Here is a 19,284-nt window from a genome sequence, read left to right as displayed (position 1 = left end):
CATGTTCTCTAGGCCTTTTAGAAAACATGGAGTTGTTCCTTTGGCCACATACATGCGAATCTGCAAGAAAGGTGATATTGTAGATATCAAGGGAATGGGCACTGTTCAAAAAGTAATGCCCCACAAATGTTACCACGGCAAAACTGGGAGAGTCTACAGTGTTACCCAGCATGCTGTTGGCATCATTGTAAACAAGTTAAGGGCAAGATTCTTGCCAAGAAAATTAATGTGCATATCGAGCATATTCCTGGACTGTAAAAAAAAAAAAGACTTTCCCTAACAAATAAAAGCTGAGGGAATTTATCACCACTAGACCTGCCTACAAGAAATGTCTGAAGGAGTTCTCCAAGCTGAAATGAAAGGACACTGGTTGGTAACATGGAAATATATGAAAATATACAACACACTGGCAAAAGTAAGCATATAGTCAGATTCAGAATACTGAATACAGAACACTGTAATATGGTGGTGTGTTAACTACCTAACTCTGGTATAAAGGTTGAAGGATAAAAGTCTTAAAAAAGGGCCATAGCTACCACAGTTGATCAATGGATACACAGGAGAAAAAGATGTAAATTGTGGCATCAAAAATATGAAAAAAAGGAGGGAATAAAAGATTAGAGGTTCTGTGTGCAATAGAAGTTAAATTGTTATGAGTGTAAAATAGACTTATATCTCTAAGATGTCTTAATGTAAGCCTCATGGTAACCACAAAACAAAACCTTCAGTAGATTCACAAACAAGAGAAGGGAATCAACGGATATAACAGTGGAAAAATCAGCAGTTCACAAAGGACGGCAGCAAGAGAGAAGGAAAGGTACAAGGGAGCTCCAATAAGCCAGAAAACAGTTAATGAGATGGCATTAATAAGTCCTTACCTATCAGTAATTACTCTAAGTGTTAAAGGATTGATTTCTCCAATCAAAACACATAGAGTGGCTAGATGGATTAAAAAATAGAACCCTGGTATATGCTTCCTACAAGAGACTCACTTCAGTTTTAAGGAAACACATACACTCAAAGTGAAGGGATGGAAAAAGATCTTCCTTGCCAGTGGGAACCAAAAGAGAGCAGGAGTAGCTATACTTATATCAGACAAAGTAGACTTTAACCTGAAAACAGTAGCAAAAGAAAGAGAAGGTCATTAGACAATAATAAAGTGGTCAATTCATCAAAAATATAACAATCACAAATATATTCACACCCAACATCAGAGCATCTAAATATATTAAGCAGATATTAACAGATCTGAAGGGAAAAATAGACAACAATACAATAATGGTAAAAGACTTCAATACCCCACTTTCAACAATGGATAGATCATCCAGACGGAAAATCAAGGAAACATGGAACTTGAGCCCTATGTTAGACCCATCTAACATATACAGAACATCCTATCCAACAGCAGCACAGTACACATTCTTCTCAAGTGTGCAGGAAACATTTTCCAGGATAGATCTTACGATAGGTCACAAACAAGTGTTAGCAAATCTAAGAAGATTGAAATCATACCCAGTATCTTTTCCGACCACAGTGGTATGAAACTACAAATCAATAACAAGAGGAAAGCTGGAAAATTCACAAATATATGGATATTAAATAAACACTCCTGAACAACCAATGTGTCAAAGAAGAAATCAAATGGGATATCCAAAAGTATCTGGAAACCAATGAAAATGGAGACCTAATATATCAAAAGCTATGGGATGCTGCAAAAGCAGATCTAAGAGGGAAGTTTACAGCAATAAATGCCTACATTAAGACAAAAGAAAGATATCAAATAAACAACATAATTTTTTACCTCAAGGAACTAGAAAAAGAACAAACTATCCCCAATGTAGGCAGAAAGAAGGAAATAAAAAGCCAAGCAGAAATAAATGAAATAACATCCATAAAAACAATAGAGATGCTTAACAAAACTAAGGGCTGCTTTTTTTTTTAATAGATAAACAAAGTTGAGAAACTTTTAGCTAGACTACCTAAGGAAAAAGAGAGAAGATTCAAATAAATAAATTCAGAAATGAAAGAGGAGACATTACAACTGAGCGACAGGCATAGAAAGGATCATGAGACTATGAACAATTCTACACCAACAAATTGGATAACCTAGGAAAAAACAGATAAATTCCTAGAACATGCAACCTACCATGACTGAATCATGAAGAGATAGAAAATCTGAACAGGAGAAGAAAATTGAATCAGTAATTTAAAACATCCCAGCAAAGAAAAGTCCAGGAAGAGATGTCTTCACAGGTGAATTCTATCAAATATTTAAAGGATAATTAATACTAATCCTTCTCAAATCTTCCCAAAAATTGAAGAGGAGGGAACACTTCCAAACTCATTTTACAAGGCCAACATTACTGTGACACCAAAACCAGACAAGGACACTACAAAAAAGGAAATTACTTACCAATATCACTGATGAATATTGGATGCAAAAATTCTCAACAAAATATTAGCAAACTGAATTCAAGAATACACTAGAAAATCATATACCATGATCAAGTGGGGTTTGTACCAGGGATGCAGGGATAGTTCAGTATCCACAGATCAATCAGTGTGATATACCACATTAACAAAATGAAGGGTAAAAATCATATGATCATCTCAATAGATGCAGAAAAAGCATTTGACAAAATCCAATATCTATTCATGACAAAAACTCTCAACAAACTGGGTACAGGGGGAACATACTGCAACATAATAAAGGTCACATAAGACAATCCCACAGCTAACTTACTTAACAGTGAAAAGCCAAAGGCTTTTTCTCTAAGATCAGGAACAAGACAAGGATGCCCCACTCTTGCCACTTGTATTGAGCATAATACTGGAAGTCCTAGCCAGAGCAAGGCAAGAAAAAGCAATAAAAGGCATCCAAATGGGAAAGGAAGAAGTAAAACTGTCTCTACTTGCAGCTGACATAATATTGTATATAGAAAACCCCAAAGACTCTACCAAAAAACTGTTACAACTGATAAATAAATTCACTGAAGTTGCAAGATACAAAATCAATGTACAAAAATCAGTTGTGTTTCTACACACTAAGAAAAACAATCAGAAAAAGAAATCAAGAAAACAATCCCATTTACAGTTGCATCAAAAAGAATAAAATAGGGACTTCCCTGGCAGTCCAGTGGTTAAGACTCTGAGCTTCCAGTGCAGAGGGTGCGGGTTCAAACCCTGGTCAGGGAACTAAGATCCTGCATGACACGTGGCGTGGCCAAAAAAATAAATAAATAAAATACCTAGGAATAAATTTAACCAAGAAGGCAAAAGACTTGTACACTGAAAACTATTAACACATTGATGAAAAAAATTGAAGAAGACACAAATAAAGGCAAAGATATTCCATTCTTATAGATTGGAAGAATTAATATTGTTAAAATGTCCATACTACCCAGTGCAATCTATGGATTCAGTGCAATCCTATCAAGATTCCAGTGGCATTTTTTTCACAGAAATAGAACAAACAATCCTGAAATTTGTATGGATCCATAAAAAACAAAGATAGACAAAGCAATCTTGAGAAAGAACAAAGCTGGAGGCATCAAGCTTCCTGAGTTCAAACTATATTGTAAGCTATAGTAATCCAAACAGTATTTATTTATTTATTTATTTATTTATTTATTTATTTATTTATTTATTTATTTATGGCTATGTTGGGTCTTCGTTGCTGCATGCGGGCTTTCTCTAGTTGCAGCGAGTGGGGGCTACTCTTCATTGCGGTGCGTGGGCTTCTCATTGCGGTGGTTTCTCTTGCTGCTGAGCACAGGCTCTAGGCACGCGGCTCTAGAGGGCAGGCTCAGTAGTTGTGGTGCACAGGCTTCGTTGCTCTGCGGCATGTGGGATCTTCCCGGACCAGGGATCGAACCAGTGTCCTCTGCATTGGCAGGTGGTTTCTTAACCACTGCGCCACCAGGGAAGTCCCAACGGTATGGTATTGGCATAAAAACAGACACGTAGATCAGTGGAGCAGAATAGAGAACCCAGAAACAAACCCACACGTATATGGTCAATTAATTTAAGACAAAAGTGTCAAGAATATAATGGAGAAACGATAGTCTCTTCCATAAAACTGGTCAGGCCACATGTAAAAGAATGAAGCTGGATCACTATCTTACACTGTACACAAAAATTAACTCAAAACAGATTAAAGAGTTGAACATAAGACCTGAAACTATAAAACTCCTAGAAGAAAAACATAAGGAGTAAGCGCCTTCATATTGGTCTTGGCAATTTTTTTGACCTGACATCAAAAACAAAGGCAACAAATGCAAAAATAAGTAAGTGGACTACATCAGACCAAAAAGCTTCTACACAGGGACTTCCCTGGTGGTCCAGTGGTTAAGACTTTGCCTACCAATGCAGAGAGTGTGGGTTCGATCCCTGGTCAGGGAGCTAGGGTCCCACATGCCTCACAGCCAAAAAACCAAAACATAAAACAGAAGTAATATTGTAACAAATTCAATAAAGACTTTAAAATCAAAAAAAATCTTTTAAAAAATCAATAAAAAGCTTCTGCACAGCAATGGAAACCATCAACAAAATACAAGAACAATTTATAGGATGAGAAAAAATATGTACAAATCATAGATCTGGTAAGGGGTTAATCTCCAAATTATATAAAGAAATCTTACAACTCAATAGCAAAAAAAAGTCACAAACAATCTGATTAAAACATGGGCAGAGGAACTGAAAAAATATTTTTCCAAAGAAGACATACAGGTGGCCAATAGGTACATGAAAAGACGCACAACATCATTAGTCATGGGGGAAATTCATATCAAAACCACAATGAGATATCACCTCACACCTGTTAGAATGGCTGTCATAAAAAATAAACAAGAGATAAGTGTTGGCAAGGGTGTGGAGAAAAGGGAACCCTTGTGCACTCCTTATGTACTGTTTCCTTCTTCATTCATCTGTCAGTGGACACTTGAGTTGCCTCCACATTTTACCTATTGTGCATCATGCTGCTATGAACTTGAGTGTACAGATTTCTCTTGAAGACCTTGCTGTCAATTCTACAGCACATTTTTTGTTTGTTTACTATTACTATAAGTTTATTAAGATAGTTTATTGACTCTCTCTTGGCATTAAATTTCTTTCCCCCTCTTTCCACTGCCTTTTATCACACCGCTCCTCACTCCCCCCTCCCGCCTCTGCTCTACTCCCCAACCCCTCCAGTGAGGACGCTGCTCCTCTGTGCTGTTGTGGCCCTGATGCCGACATGTAACTTGTGCCTCCACCTCAGGCCAACTCTCCAGGTAGATGTGTGATTAGTTCTGCAGATCATTGAACTTAGGGGGTGGCCACCTTTTTCTGTAAAGGCCCAGATGGTAAATATTTCAGGCTTTGTGGGCCATGTGGCCTCTGTTGCAGCTGCTTGCCTCTACCGTTGTAGTGGAAAGTAGCCAGAGACCAGACTAACTGTGTGGACACGGCTGTGCTCCAGTAAGATGTTATTCACAAAAACAGGTGAAGGGCTGGATTGGGCCTTCAGCCATAGTCTGTGGACTCCTGATTTAAGTCAAAGAGATTTTGTATGCTTTTTGTTTAATCTCAGCTCAGAAGATAGCAGGCTTTAGTTACTGCAGCCCAGGAAAAGTGAGAGGAGAAAGGTTTTGAGCCTAGACAGCTGGTGGATTTCCTGCTGGGGAAGCCTGTTAGGTAGATGGCCCCTATTCCTGCTGCCCTGGGGTCATCCTTTCGCAGCCACAGACGGGAGGCAAGGACTAGTCCTCGATGAGGAGCATACTCAGGAGGTAAGCAGTTGCCCACATCTTTATCTGGTGTGTCCTTAAATGACATGGTACTCTATTGACCATGTGTCTAGCGTCTCTAAACTGGATGCCCCAACATCTGCCCTGCGTGCCTGTGCCACACACGCCTTGTTCTGGACCGTCCGGTCCCGAGTCACCTTGCCTTGGCTCACGTGTCCCTTGGCACGCGCACCTCTCTCCTCGGGAGGAGTTCTCCTGCTCAGGCGTGCGTTTCAGATCTAAACCAACCGATCCAGAGCCCACACCCCAACCACCTCCTTTTTTGGACTCCCACACTCCTGCCCACTACCCACCTGCTCTGATCCCCCAGGGCCAAGTCATAGACAGCTAGGGACAGCCCGTGCCCAAGCGCCACTGAGCACTTCCCACTGGCCAGTCCTAAACTGCTTGCACTGCCTTACACACCCCTTGCCCCAGAGACCACAGTGAAGTGAAGGCTCTTGCTACAGCCCTCCGCAACCCGCCAGCGCCTCCTGACCAATGCTAGCACTTCCCTGTGCCGTCCTGCATAGGGCGCTACAGCCCTCAGCTCGGAGACTGAGCAATAAACTGTCTTTTTCAATGGCAGTTGTTTCCTGATCTGTTGACCTTAGTACCCCTCAAGTTTTCTGTTACACACTCTGTTTTATAGCAGGGCTGTTTAATTTGTACTCTGGTATAAGACCAAGAGTGGAATAAGAGGTGAGTTGGCCTCGCGGTGTAGGATTATCCTGCCCCTTTCTTCCATATGCCTGGCAGCCCTCTCCGCTGGCATAGGCCCGCCCATTGTCCCAGGCTGACTCCAGCCCCCCTCTTATTCTCGGAGCCGCCCACTCTTCTGTTGCCACCTCTCCGTGCAGCTGTGTGGAGCCCCCCAATTTAACGTCCAGTTCTGTATTATTATATCCTGTGTGGTTTCTTTCAGGGATGTTGCTTATTTTTCCAGCTACACTGCTGGGTCTCCTTGGGGACCAGGCTGTCCAGGGCCAGGGACACAAAGTGCTGTAAGAGAAAGATGGAAGCTTTGACCTCTCCATGGCTTCACCTCTTGTTAGCTTTGTGGCCTTGGGTTCAGTGCTGATCCTTTCTGAGGTTTGGTTTCCTTATCTGTGAAATGAGGATGAATGGAAATAGTCCTGTATATATATATTGATATCTGGGTCTGGTGTGCCCTCCCCGTGGATGTTCATGTTCCCTGAGTGCCTCTGGCTTGGACACCAGCAAATTGACAATGGCCAATCCCATGATTTAGAAAAAGCCCAGGTTTCCCGATTCAAATTGTATACCGATGTTATACAGGGAAATAAGAAACACTGTTACCAGTCTTAAGATTACAGATGTTTTATGAGGAATGCTTTTTTTTTTGCATTAAATAAGTAATGTGACCACATTTTAAAAGTTTCTCATATTAGAGAAGAGAAAAATAATCACCCATACTCTTTCTACATAACTCAATTACTATTAGCATTATGGTTTTTTCTTATTTGTGCATTTTCTCACTTAATTTATTTTAACTTAAGTGTTCTGATCATGAATTACTTGTAATTATTTTAAGGATTTTCATATGCTGCTTTCCTACTTAACATAGTTTTTTTGGACTGTGTACTTTTAAAAATATGGAAGCAATATTTCTATTTTTGATCAATCATAAAACTTATTTTTCTACCCTGGTATATTTCATATCTACTGAAATAATATAATATAGTGGTATGAGTTAAGAGTATCATTATATACTGGCTATGCATGGAATTGGCATGAAGATCCTATTCGTACTGAAATAGCAACTTCAATAAATTCCTAATCTTTGTACACTTAAAAACTAATTTAAAAATAAAATGTGACTGTAAAGAAGATGTAGCTTTAATAACATCTGCAGTTAGAAGAAACAGGTCAGATAGTTTGATTTAATCATATCTTATTTTAAAATTGAAGGTCCATTTTAGCTTCTTACCTTCTGAAAGAAAAGCTCAACATCTTGGGCAAGTTGGGGTGTCTACTAAGCTGTGCGGGTTCTGTCGTGCTGATTATCCACTCCCCGAAATCTGAGAGTGTGACCACTCAGGCCGAGCTGGAGGAGAAGCTGACCAACCCAGGTAACTCAGAGCCGTGGTGCCAGAGAGCTTGCCGCCTCCGGCGCGGTTCTCCGGCTGGAGCTGTACCCTCCACCCCGCTGTGGTCTGTCCTCCAGGCCCTTGGCTCCTCTTTGCTCACCACTGTCTGCTGCTGCCCCCAGGGGCTGCCCTGCTGCCCTGGCCCCTTTGCTGCCTCCCGGGACCTGGACCTTGTGCATGGACGCCGTCCCCGCCCCGCATCTGTGGTGCAGCAGGAGGCGCCCATTCTGCGGGATTGGCCCCAGGCTGCTTCTCTCAGGATCACCATTTGTCCAGGCCTCCATGCTTCCCTCTGAAGGGAAGCTCTCAGAGAGCCGAGGTCTGATTTAATTTATCTTTAGAGCCCCCGCAGAGCCCTGTACTTTTTTTTTTTTGGTATCTACTTTTGACATAATTTCTTTTTTTTTTTCATAACTGCAATCACCACCACCCCTTCCCCCTGATGAGAGAAAGCCCAAACTACTGCGCACTCAGGCCCAGCTGCTTTTTCTGAAATAAAGCCTGCGCACTTGCATTCAAGCTACTTCTGATTTTTCCACAAACACAGCCCACACTTCGGCAGTGTTTTACGTTTGCACGTGCTGCTCTCTGCTCCATTACCCCTTGCCCAGTTGATAGGTCAGGCTCCCAGGCAGCTTTCAGCTGTAGTGTCTTCCTGAATCTTCCCCTGCAGCAGAGCTCCATAGTCTTTTTCTTATCCTTGGGGAAGAGGGGCTCCCACCACCTGCTTGCTGATACACACGTCCAGGCTGTTCCCAGCCCTCAGGCCCAGTGCCTGGCACCCCCTTTACAATCTGGGAATGAAATTCATGGAAAATACAACTCCTTGTACATATAATAGCAGTCAACATAATGCCCTAAGAACAGTACTTTGGAACAAAATAGAATGCTCAGGTACAACTATAGGAGAAGACATATTAAAGCCAGCAGACCCCACACCGTGTGTGCTGTGAATCTGGCAGGTGCAAAAGAGACCGACGTGGAGGTGTTGTGCTATTGACTCAAACACTAAGGATTTTGCCATCAGCAATGGGATCCTCTTTTTTTTTTTTTTTTTTGGCTGCGCCAGGTGGCCTGCCAGATCTCAGTTCCCTGACCAGGGATTGAACCTGGGCCCCGGCAGTGAAAGCCTGGAATCCTAACCACTAGACCACCAGAGAACTCCCAACAATGGGATCTTCTGAAACGGAGAATAACTCTTGAAGTTCTGAAAAATTCAATGTCTATTAAATCCTTGCCAAATTACTCTGTTTTACACATAAAACAGGTTCTAGGCCCTGATTATTATAAACATTTTCCACTTTCCTGTCCAAGGTGACATTCCGAAGTTGTCAGGAGAACAGGATGATTTTTCATTGTGCAGGACCGTCTGCACATCCCAGGACCCCTGGCCTCTGCCCACTGTGTGCAGCCCCCAGTCGCTGCAACAGCCAGAAACACCCCTACAGGTTCCCTGCGTGGCCTCTGAGACCCCACGTGACTCTCTTTCTCTCCCACCCCACACATAGGAGCCCTCTCTGCCTAGGGTTAGTTGAGTTGACCATCTTGTGAAATGGTTTTACTCGGGACTTCCCTGACAGTCCAGCGGTTGGAACTCTGCACTTCTGCTGCGGGGCACGGCTTCGATCCCTGGTAGGGGACGTTGTGCGTGCCGCGCAGTGTGGCCGGAAAAAGAGAAATCTCAAAGCATCTGTGTTGACTTTTATTGTTATAAAAATGTTACCAATAGAGAGAAGACTTATTTACTGACATGTAATATATAGGAGCTGTGAATGTTTTCATGGTGAAAATGAAGATGGGAATAACTTTCGTGGAATGAGCTCAGGGGCTGTGGTAGAGCACATCCGGGGCGGTAGGGTGTCCCGGTGACGGTGGCGGGGGCGGGGGGCGGAGCACACGGCGAGGGCTGCTCTGCTCCGCCCCCCGGGTCACCGCGCGCCCTCTCTTTTCCAGTGTTTGTGGGCTATCTGTGCATCGTGCTGCTGATGCTGCTGCTGCTTATCTTCTGGATCGCGCCGGCCCACGGGCCCACCAACATCATGGTCTACATCAGCATCTGCTCCTTGCTGGGGAGTTTCACCGTGCCTTCCACTAAGGGCATTGGGCTGGCAGCCCAAGACATCTTCCACAACAACCCGTCTAGTCAGCGTGCCCTCTGCCTGTGCCTGGTGCTCCTGGCCGTGCTTGGCTGCAGCATCATCGTCCAGTTCAGGTACATCAACAAGGCCCTCGAGTGCTTCGACTCCTCTGTGTTTGGGGCCATCTACTACGTTGTGTTCACCACGCTGGTCTTGCTGGCCTCGGCCATCCTCTTCCGGGAGTGGAGCAACGTGGGTCTGGTGGACTTCCTGGGCATGGCCTGCGGGTTCACCACCGTCTCCGTTGGGATTGTCCTTATACAGGTGTTCAAAGAGTTCAACTTCAACCTTGGGGAGATGAACAAGTCTAATATGAAAACAGACTAGGATGTAACAGGGGGTTGGATGGCTTGAGGAACAGGAAATGGATGCGGCTTCTGGTCCTGATTTGTTGTGAAGTAGAAGAGACCGTACATCGCTGGTGTTGGAGTTGCCTGTATATTAACGGATGGGCTGGTGGAGAGTGAGGATACGTTGCTCAGCACTGGGGTGGGGGCCCAGCCTTCTGTACTCTGAAGCTGCTCAGTGGTTGCCTGGGTGTCATCTCTCTCTGATGAGAGGAATCTTACGTTCATTGCCATTAACCTGGAAGCTTTCATGAATACTCTTTGCTTTTAAAACACTTCATCATTATTTAAATAGAATGGGCCTTTTCTGATTAATCTTTGCAGGGGAACAGATATTCTTACTTAGAAGCTTACTTTGGAAATGGGAGAAATTGTTGTCTTGAAGTCTGACTCTACAGTAAATGTGTCTGTAGTTTTGTTATTTTGCATTAAGCATGTATAACATTCAGGTGTCGGATCCAAATCAGAGGTATATACATTTAATTGGTTTTAATCCTCTGATGTGTTGACTTTCCTACCCCCAACTCCTAGACATTTTAATTGCAAACAGAGAGAGAAGAGTGAATGGAAATGATATACTGTTCCATTTGCAGGATGATTTTCAATAGCTCAAATCAATTTCAGTGCCTTTATTACCTGAACTATTCACTTAATTTGACTATTACTGTGTGTATGTTCTCTTAGATTAGAATAATGCAGCCTCCTTGATTATACTTTAATATTTCACTCTTCAAAATATAAATATTCAAAGCAGTTAGAAATTATAGTATATTCATTCACTGGAAGAGAGTCAAGACTAAGGGCACATTGGAGTGAATCGACCCTTTCAGCATGTAGTTGTGGTCCAATTAAAGACAATTGACGTAAGTAGCATGAGGTATTTTATTTGCATTCAGTCTAATGTAACTGGGATCCAGTATTACATATATCCATGTTCTCTTTCAGCAAGCATTGTGGCCATTAAGAAGAAATAAATTATTTAACTTGATAATAAGGCTGTTAAATGAGAGAGTAACTGTTCAATAGCACATGTGAGTTCCCTGTAATTCAGGAACAAGTTAAAGGACACAATTGAGCTTAGGCTATATTCTACAAACTGGAACATACATAGTTTTCAAAAGAATTTCTAGCAAAAATGAAAACAATTTTTAGCCATCTCCCTGTTGTTTGAGATGGCAGAGCACCCTACAATTCCTCACCCAAACTTCTGAAATGCAAAATAGCCATTAATTATTCCAGTATTTGGATCAAAGAGGTCATTTGGCTATCTATAGTAACCTTGCATGTGTATTAAATGGGAACAAAGCACAGAGTGATGCAGATATTCATCAAGATATCATGTACTTCATTTGCAGTGGTTCTCCCACCCCTGCACCGTGCGGCACGACGGATCTTAGTTCCCTGACCAAGGATCGAACCAGTGCCCCCTGCAGTGGAAGCTTGGAGTCTTAACCACTGGACCACCAGGGAAGTCCCATGTGTACTGTTTTATCTAAATAGGAAGCTATGCCAAGTTGAAAGATGGGATTGGGTAAGGTAGATTTGGTGATGCCCAATTAAATAATGCCCAATTAAAATTACTAAGGAATGTCAGTAGGAAAAAAAAAGTGTGTTTTCAGACAGAAAGAACATTTCTAAAGACCTAAGGAATAGTTCCCTAAAGTGTTGAACAAAGAGACTAAATAAAATGAGGATAGTTTAACATAGAGAAAAAAACACCTTTATGAATTAAAAGTACATGTGATGATCATGGGTTGTCAAGTGATCTGTGAACTAACAGCAGCAAGAATATTTAAAAAATTTTTTAAATCTTATAGTAACTGATAGTTAATAAATGCTCAAAAAATCCATTACTCTTTTTTTCAGCTCATGAAGGTTTGTTTTTTATCATCAGTATTTTTAGGAATGCAGGCTTTAATTTATTGAACTGAACTTTCTGAAAGTATAATTCAGGAGTATAAATATACTTTTAGGCATAAAAATAGTTTCTAGGTAAGGAGTATGAGATATTCAAAGAATACATGTGGCCATACAAGTATAGTGAGAAAGTCCATGTGTCATATGGAAATTACCATTGTTTTGTTTACAGTTTACATGTGAAGCTTAGTTTACTTAAATTCATCTATTGATGTTCCTGATTACAGTTAATCCATGATTATTCCATAGATACTTAGAGGTGATATTTTCTGGATTATCTCCCTATGATTTTTTTAGAGTAAAATAGAATCTCAAAGTATTAATAGTTTGTCTCCTCTTGAAAGTGATAAGTCCCAGAACAGTTAGACTCTCCCAAGTTTACATCTGTTCAGCAAATTACCTTGGTAGGATACACAACTTTCCTTCCAGTGGGACACAGTTCATATCATCCATTGTATTCCAAAAGTGTGACTCTAGACTGGAAGTAATTGACATGACCAGCAGTCTAACAGCCTAATTTTCAAGTTTAACATAGGGCGTTTAACATCTGACTTATAGTATTTATTTTACAAATTCATGTTTTTATAATTTGGAATTACAAAAAAAGATTTAAAAAGTAAAAGCTTTGAAGGGTAGGGCCCAGAATGGGGATAGGTTTTATATTGGTCTTTCCAAAAGTAAATACATATAAAACATTTTCATTATTTTGGTATTCTTTGGGTTTTATCTTCAATTAAAGTAAGCCTCCTCTAAAATCATATGTTTGTGATCACAACTTGCAGACTTATTCTGGATAGATACTTAAATAGGCCATTTCTCTCCTGTCTTACTTGGACAATGCCTTGTTTTCTCACCTGAATCTTGCATTTAAAAAGATCGCTTCCTGTTCTGCTCAGTGATCAAGTGTAGGACCTATTAAGGATTCTAACCCAAACCCAGCATGAAGACCACCCTGGGTGTCTTGCTGTTCTGCAGGACTGCTCCAACTCTGCAGAGAAGGATCCGGAGAGAAGGGCAGTCTGCTCCCTGTCCCATGGGGAGCAAGAACTGCCCATGGCTGGACCTTCAGGGGGAATCATCACTCAGATGCTATTATGGTCTTTTCACATTAGAAAGTTAGTGAAATACACTTTGCTGCTCTTGGTTCAGCAATAAGAAATATTCTTTCAAGTCCTACTTCTCAAGCCAATTTGATTTATGCAGTTTTATTTCCAGAGGTTCATTCCAGCTGTGGTAGATTGGTCTTCGGGTTTTTCTTTGGGTTTCACGTCTGATAGAAGAGAGCACTGTTGAAGTATGCAGTCACCTCTCACCTACCTTCTTCCTCGACTGCTCAGCTCTCTGTAAATACTGTGCTCACTTCTAGAGGCCAGTTCCTAGACATCCATAAAGTGCTCGAGATGCACTGTCTACAGGCGTGGATGGGTCCACGGAGACTGAGGTGTTGATCACAGGCCACTGTCGTGCTGCCTGATTCTTGTTGGGAGATGACACCTCTCCTTTCTAAGCTGCTCCACTAACCCAGAAGAGCAGCCTACAGAGCTATGCCCATCACTCTTCTTTGATGCCTACTTGATCCTGACTTAGACTTCCTGGGACTGAGTAGGAACTTGGAAAGAGAAGAAGCTTTAGTTTAGATCTGTTCATGACTGTCTGATTGGCTTCAGTGGTCTGAAGAAGTTGTCCTTACTGTGTCCGACACCACGGAAGTAGTTCACCTATCAAGCAGGATTAGATGGAATCTTGGTGTTCCACCTTCTCAGGGACCAAAAACGTAACATTAACTCCTTAGCATTGACCTTCCTCCCAAGGACATGTCTGTGTTAGTTTTTCATATGTTTTACTCATATTCATAGCTAGAGGTCTGTTAGCTTGAGTTAGGAAGAGAAAAGATCAGTTTGCACACCAGTCACACCATAAAACAGTTTATCATATAAAATACCTCAACTATATGTATTCCTCACTTCCGCCTCACAGTTGAACTGATGATGAATTTTAAGGTGACTTTTCACATCTGGCCAGATTCTTATACCTCCATTGTATACTTGAAAAGATTAAGAATTTTAGGAATGGGAACAAGAATTTGGCCCAATATCTACTCATTTATTTTCGTACACATTTCTCACATGCTATTAAATGCAACAAAGAATTATATTTTAAGAAAATGTAACTTTGTGTTACATCAAAAACATATTGTCTAGTGAAATGTTGATATTCAGTAGAACAATGATCATGTAAATAAACATCTATTTCAAATGTACCCAATGTGATAAAAAGCATAGTCTAGGGCCCAGTGCATGAGCCGGGGAGGATTTATTTGTTCTTTTCTCTGTTTTTCCTTGAATTGTGCAACTATAGGTGAGTCACTTAACCTTTCTGTGCCTCAGTTTCTCTACCTCTAAACGGTGGGATGGGTCTCCAAATCTGTGTTAGAGCACTCACATGTTTAGTTTGTGCTGGTAGCCTCAGACCAGAGCGCATGTGCAGGACTCCTTTGGAGCGATGCACCATGCATCCTGTCTGCTCAGGACCATGCTGTAGACACACAGCTTCGAGCACTGAGTAAGCAAAGGAAGCACTAGGTGTAAAGTTTGCATGATTCCATGAAGCTTTAATTTTCCTTTTTTTTGTTTTAAAAGGCAGGGTTTTATATTTTCTGTTGTAAAATATGGAAATTAAGCAGGGACTTTAAAAACCTGCACTGAGAGATCACATTCTGATGGTGTGATGAGCTTCTCTGACATTCTGCAAAGGTTTATGTTCTGCAGAAGAATCAATGACTTGTGAACCAGATTGATTCTGTTGCGTTGAATTTGTAATGAATGATGCTGAACTTCCTGCTTCCAAGCGGCTCAACCCTGACCATGAACTACCTGACACCAGGTAAATGTCAGGAACTCCCAAACCACTAGTGCCAAAGGGTCACATTGGAAAGTACAGAATATTTCTTTTATTTGTCAGACTATAATAATTTGCTCCCCCCTGCCATGTCAGTGTTTTTGCAGTTTGGAAAAATTAAGGGTACTGTTTTTCAGTAGCATTCCTGAGTGTTTTTGCCTTTTTAAATGATAACTATTACTTTCTTGTAAAATGGAATATAATTGTGAAAGAGAGGAAGAAGACTAGATAAAAAAATGTAAAATGTTGATTGGTTGCGTAAAATTTTTTTCATGTAAATGTATCAGGGAAGCTTCCAATTAGCACACACACCCATTTGTCAATGACTAAGACTTGCTTATATTTTGCTTTATAGAAGTAGTCATAGCATGTTGTAATTGCCTTATGTAAATAAAAATGCTATTTATTAAGTTTTCCAATAATATTTATTAATCTGTATGTGTTTTAAAATAAAATAACTTATTTCTAGCTGAACACTCGTTGCTTTTTTGCCCTTTACATGAAATGCTTGGGTGGTCTCAGGTTCCATATCATCCTAATTCCTCAATCAAATGTTTACTATTTTCTTTGTAGAAACGAATAGCCCAGGTCTCCATCACAGTGTAGAAAATGTCCACCCAAGCATATCTTAGGGAGCAAATCCATGATGTGTGAAGGATTCACCATCCAGTGATTACCTTCTGATATAATGAAATGATGATATTAAAGAAAACCACCTATATTTTAATAACTTTTACATGTTTTTGAGGTGTATAACATATGTTTTAAACACATGGAAAATATGAGAATCATAACACATTTTAATACTCCAAGTGTCATGAGAAATCTTGTCATTAATCTTTATTAGTGTCCTATAAGTAATTTTATTAAATGAAAAAAATATTTTATTTGAGCAAAAATATTTTTCCATAGGCTCTATGCAAAAAGATTTGATGACTCACATTTTGATCAAAGTATACCTGTATAGGGCTTCCCTGGTGGCACAGTGGTTGAGAATCTGCCTGCCAATGCAGGGGACACGGGTTCAAGCCCTGGTCTGGGAAGATCCCACATGCCGCGGAGCAACTAGGCCCGTGAGCCACAACTACTGAGCCTGCGCGTCTGGAGCCTGTGCTCTGCAACAAGAGAGGCCGCAATAGTGAGAGGCCCGCACACCGCGATGAAGAGTGGCCCCCACTTGCCGCAACTAGAGAAAGCCCTCGCACAGAAACGAAGACCCAACACACCCATAAATAAATAAATAAAACTAAAAAAAAAAAAAGTATACCTGTATAGAAGTCAGGAACAAACATTTTAAGAAACCACTAAATGTTTCTATGGATAACCCTTTCCACACAGGTTTTTGGGGTCATGAAATGTATAAGTGCCAAATTCTACAAAAACCTGCCTGGGTTGGTTACTATTAACAAAACTGTTAGTTGTAGCTGCTAGCCAAGCACAATACTGTTGAACGTGAGCTCTACATCTGGTTCTGAGGAGTATAGAAAATCAGGCATGCTCCCTACCCTTTACTTCCTTTGTTGATGAGTCATGTTCCTGTCAGGTGGCCCTTAGGCATGACATTGTCAGCATCTTTGATGTAATACTAATCATACCATATTTTGAACCTCATCACAAAAGGCTGAACACAAAAGGCTTTTTGTGTTGGAGAGCTGAGGCACAGTCAAGAAATAAAGAGAAATTAAAAGATACCTCTGTCTATATTAGCAGTTCAGAGAAGAGAGGTATTAATTCCAGCTGAAGAAATTTGGAAGAATTGGGATTGGAATTGCACCATGGCAAGCAAGACAGGAGAGATGCCAATCAAGTAACAAACAAAACAAATCCATGTAAAATAGCTGGGATGACAGGCTGGAAGGTGGAGGAAAGGTCAAACTAGGTCATCTGTTAATAAAATGGAATCTTTTTATTTTGGGTGAAGATGTCTGGAGGATCTCAGTGTCCTCCTTCCCCTAATTTGGCATGCTTATTCACTGTATTGGTTTTCTATTGCTGCTCTGACACATTACCACAAACTTTGTGGTTTACAACTACACAAACTTATTATCTTACAGCTGCGGGGGTTAGAAGTCCAACACAAGTTTACCTGGGCTAAAGTCAAGGTGTCGGCAGAATTACATTCCTTGTGGAGGCTCTAGGGGAGCGTCTTTTCTCCACCTTTTTCAGTTTCTAGAGGCCTTGCACATTCTTTGGCTTGTTCCCCTTTCTCCATCTTCAAAGCCAACAATGTTGCCTTTCTCTGACTTTTCTCCCATTGTCATATCTCATTCTCTGACTCTGACACTCCTGCTTCCCTCTTACAAGGACCCCTGTGATTATTTTGGGCCCACTTGGACTATCCAGAATTATCTTAAGATCCTTAACTTAATCACACCTGCAAAGTCCCTTTTGCCTGTTAGGTAACATAGTCACAGGTTCTGAGGATTAAGACTGTGGACATCTTTGGGGGGCCATAATTCTGCCTACCAGATTCACTCACCATTTCATCAAGTGAGCCAATTATTAAAAGCCAACTCCTGGCTTTTAATAAATATCCCTAGTGTTATACCCAAATTTATTTCAAGTTATTACTGTTTTTCAGAGAGCTCTCCCCTCTCACTCCAACGTTTTTGGAAAATGCCCTACTACGTGTGTAGATCACCTACGGCTAATAGTAAACTTTTAAAATGCTAGAGAATGTCACTATTCACTTTGGAAGGAAAAAGGGCAGATTTACTGATAGAGGGTTGAGCTAAAGAAAAAAAACATTATCTGTAATGCTGTTGTCATGTTTCTGGCTGGCATCTGGTAACAAAACCAAAACAGAGGAGAGTAATTGGAGAACAATTTATACATGAGAAAACAATTTGATTTACTAATAAATGATTTTAAAAAATACTATTTTAATAAGAAGTCTTGCCTATACTTCTATAACAATGACAAAAAGTAGATTTTAACAGTTTTAATTGCTTTGACATGCAATATACTGCACGTATATATACAATTCGGAATGTTCTGGTGTATGTCATATGATGAAAGCATCACCATGAGCAAAACAGTGAACATACCTATCACTATCAAAGTTTCTTTTTACTCCACTGTAATCCCTCTGCCCTCCTTGCCCCCTCCACTCCCAACCATTCATCGGCTTTCTGTTGCTACATATTACCAACCATTTCCTAGAATTTTATATAAATGTAATCATTTAGGATATACTCTTTCTTTGGTCTGGCTTCTTTCACGTATCATAATTATTTTGACATTCTGCCATGTGTCAATAGTTCATTCCCTTTTTTTGCTCAGTAGTATTCCATTATATGGACATACCATAGTTGTTTATCCATTCATCTGTTGATGGACATTTGGATTGTTTCTATTTTTTCGTTATTATAAATATAGCCGCTATTGAATGTTCATTTACATTCACATTACGTTCATTTACATTATATCTTTTAATGGTATATGCTTTCATTTCTCTCGGGAAAAATACCCAGGAGTTGAATAGCTGGGTCATATGGTTGTAATATGTTTAATTTTTTAAGAAACTGCCAAACTGTTTTACAAGGAGGTTGTACCATTTTACAATCCTACCAGCAGTGTATGAAAAGGCATTCAACTTTTAAAAGTTTAAAAATATCTACGATCAATGCTTGAACGCTTCCGGTATATAAGATGTGCAACATCATGTGCTGGAGAAGTTATTTGGGCATTTAAGGAGCTTGCATCACAATTAGCAAGGAATATTATATATACTTATAAAAACAATGCACTGTGCAACATGACAGTAAGTGTCAGGTGTGCGGGGAGTCCAGATAGTGAATGTGAGGTGAGTCTGCGAGCTACAATGATGAGAGAAGGATGATTAGGTAAGGCAGGGTTTCGCTGGGATGATTAGAATATTGGCAGAAAAGAGCTGCAGGCAAATTTGTTAGGTTAAGTCAACATAATTTCTAAGCATTCTTGTTCATATGAACCAACCACTACTTTCATTACAGCCATCTGCCTCCTAGATGTAAAAAGAGTGACTTAATACAAGATTCCTTTATTCTTTCTCGTATGTCTATGGGTCAACAGCACAATTTTGTGGACCTCAACCAGCTTGGCTCAATGTCTGGTCTCTGGGTCAGCC

The 19,284-nt window shown here is 40.6% G+C and overlaps 1 protein-coding gene across 1 annotated transcript in view; it reads left to right on the top strand.

Moving 5' to 3' along the window:
* The window catches only part of NIPA1 (NIPA magnesium transporter 1), a 35,967-nt gene extending 25,285 nt beyond the window's left edge, over positions 1-10,682 (top strand). The window contains exons 4-5 of the mRNA XM_061199029.1: positions 7,698-7,858; positions 9,830-10,682. Coding sequence (XP_061055012.1) covers positions 7,698-7,858; positions 9,830-10,341 — 673 coding nt within the window. The 3' untranslated portion in view covers positions 10,342-10,682. The remainder of the gene's footprint in view (positions 1-7,697; positions 7,859-9,829) is intronic.
* Positions 10,683-19,284: the final 8,602 nt, after the last annotated feature.

This window comes from Eubalaena glacialis, chromosome 1, assembly GCF_028564815.1.
Source record: "Eubalaena glacialis isolate mEubGla1 chromosome 1, mEubGla1.1.hap2.+ XY, whole genome shotgun sequence".
In the NCBI taxonomy this organism is placed as follows: Eukaryota; Metazoa; Chordata; class Mammalia; order Artiodactyla; family Balaenidae; genus Eubalaena; species Eubalaena glacialis.
This window is presented reverse-complemented; position numbering and strand designations above follow the sequence as displayed.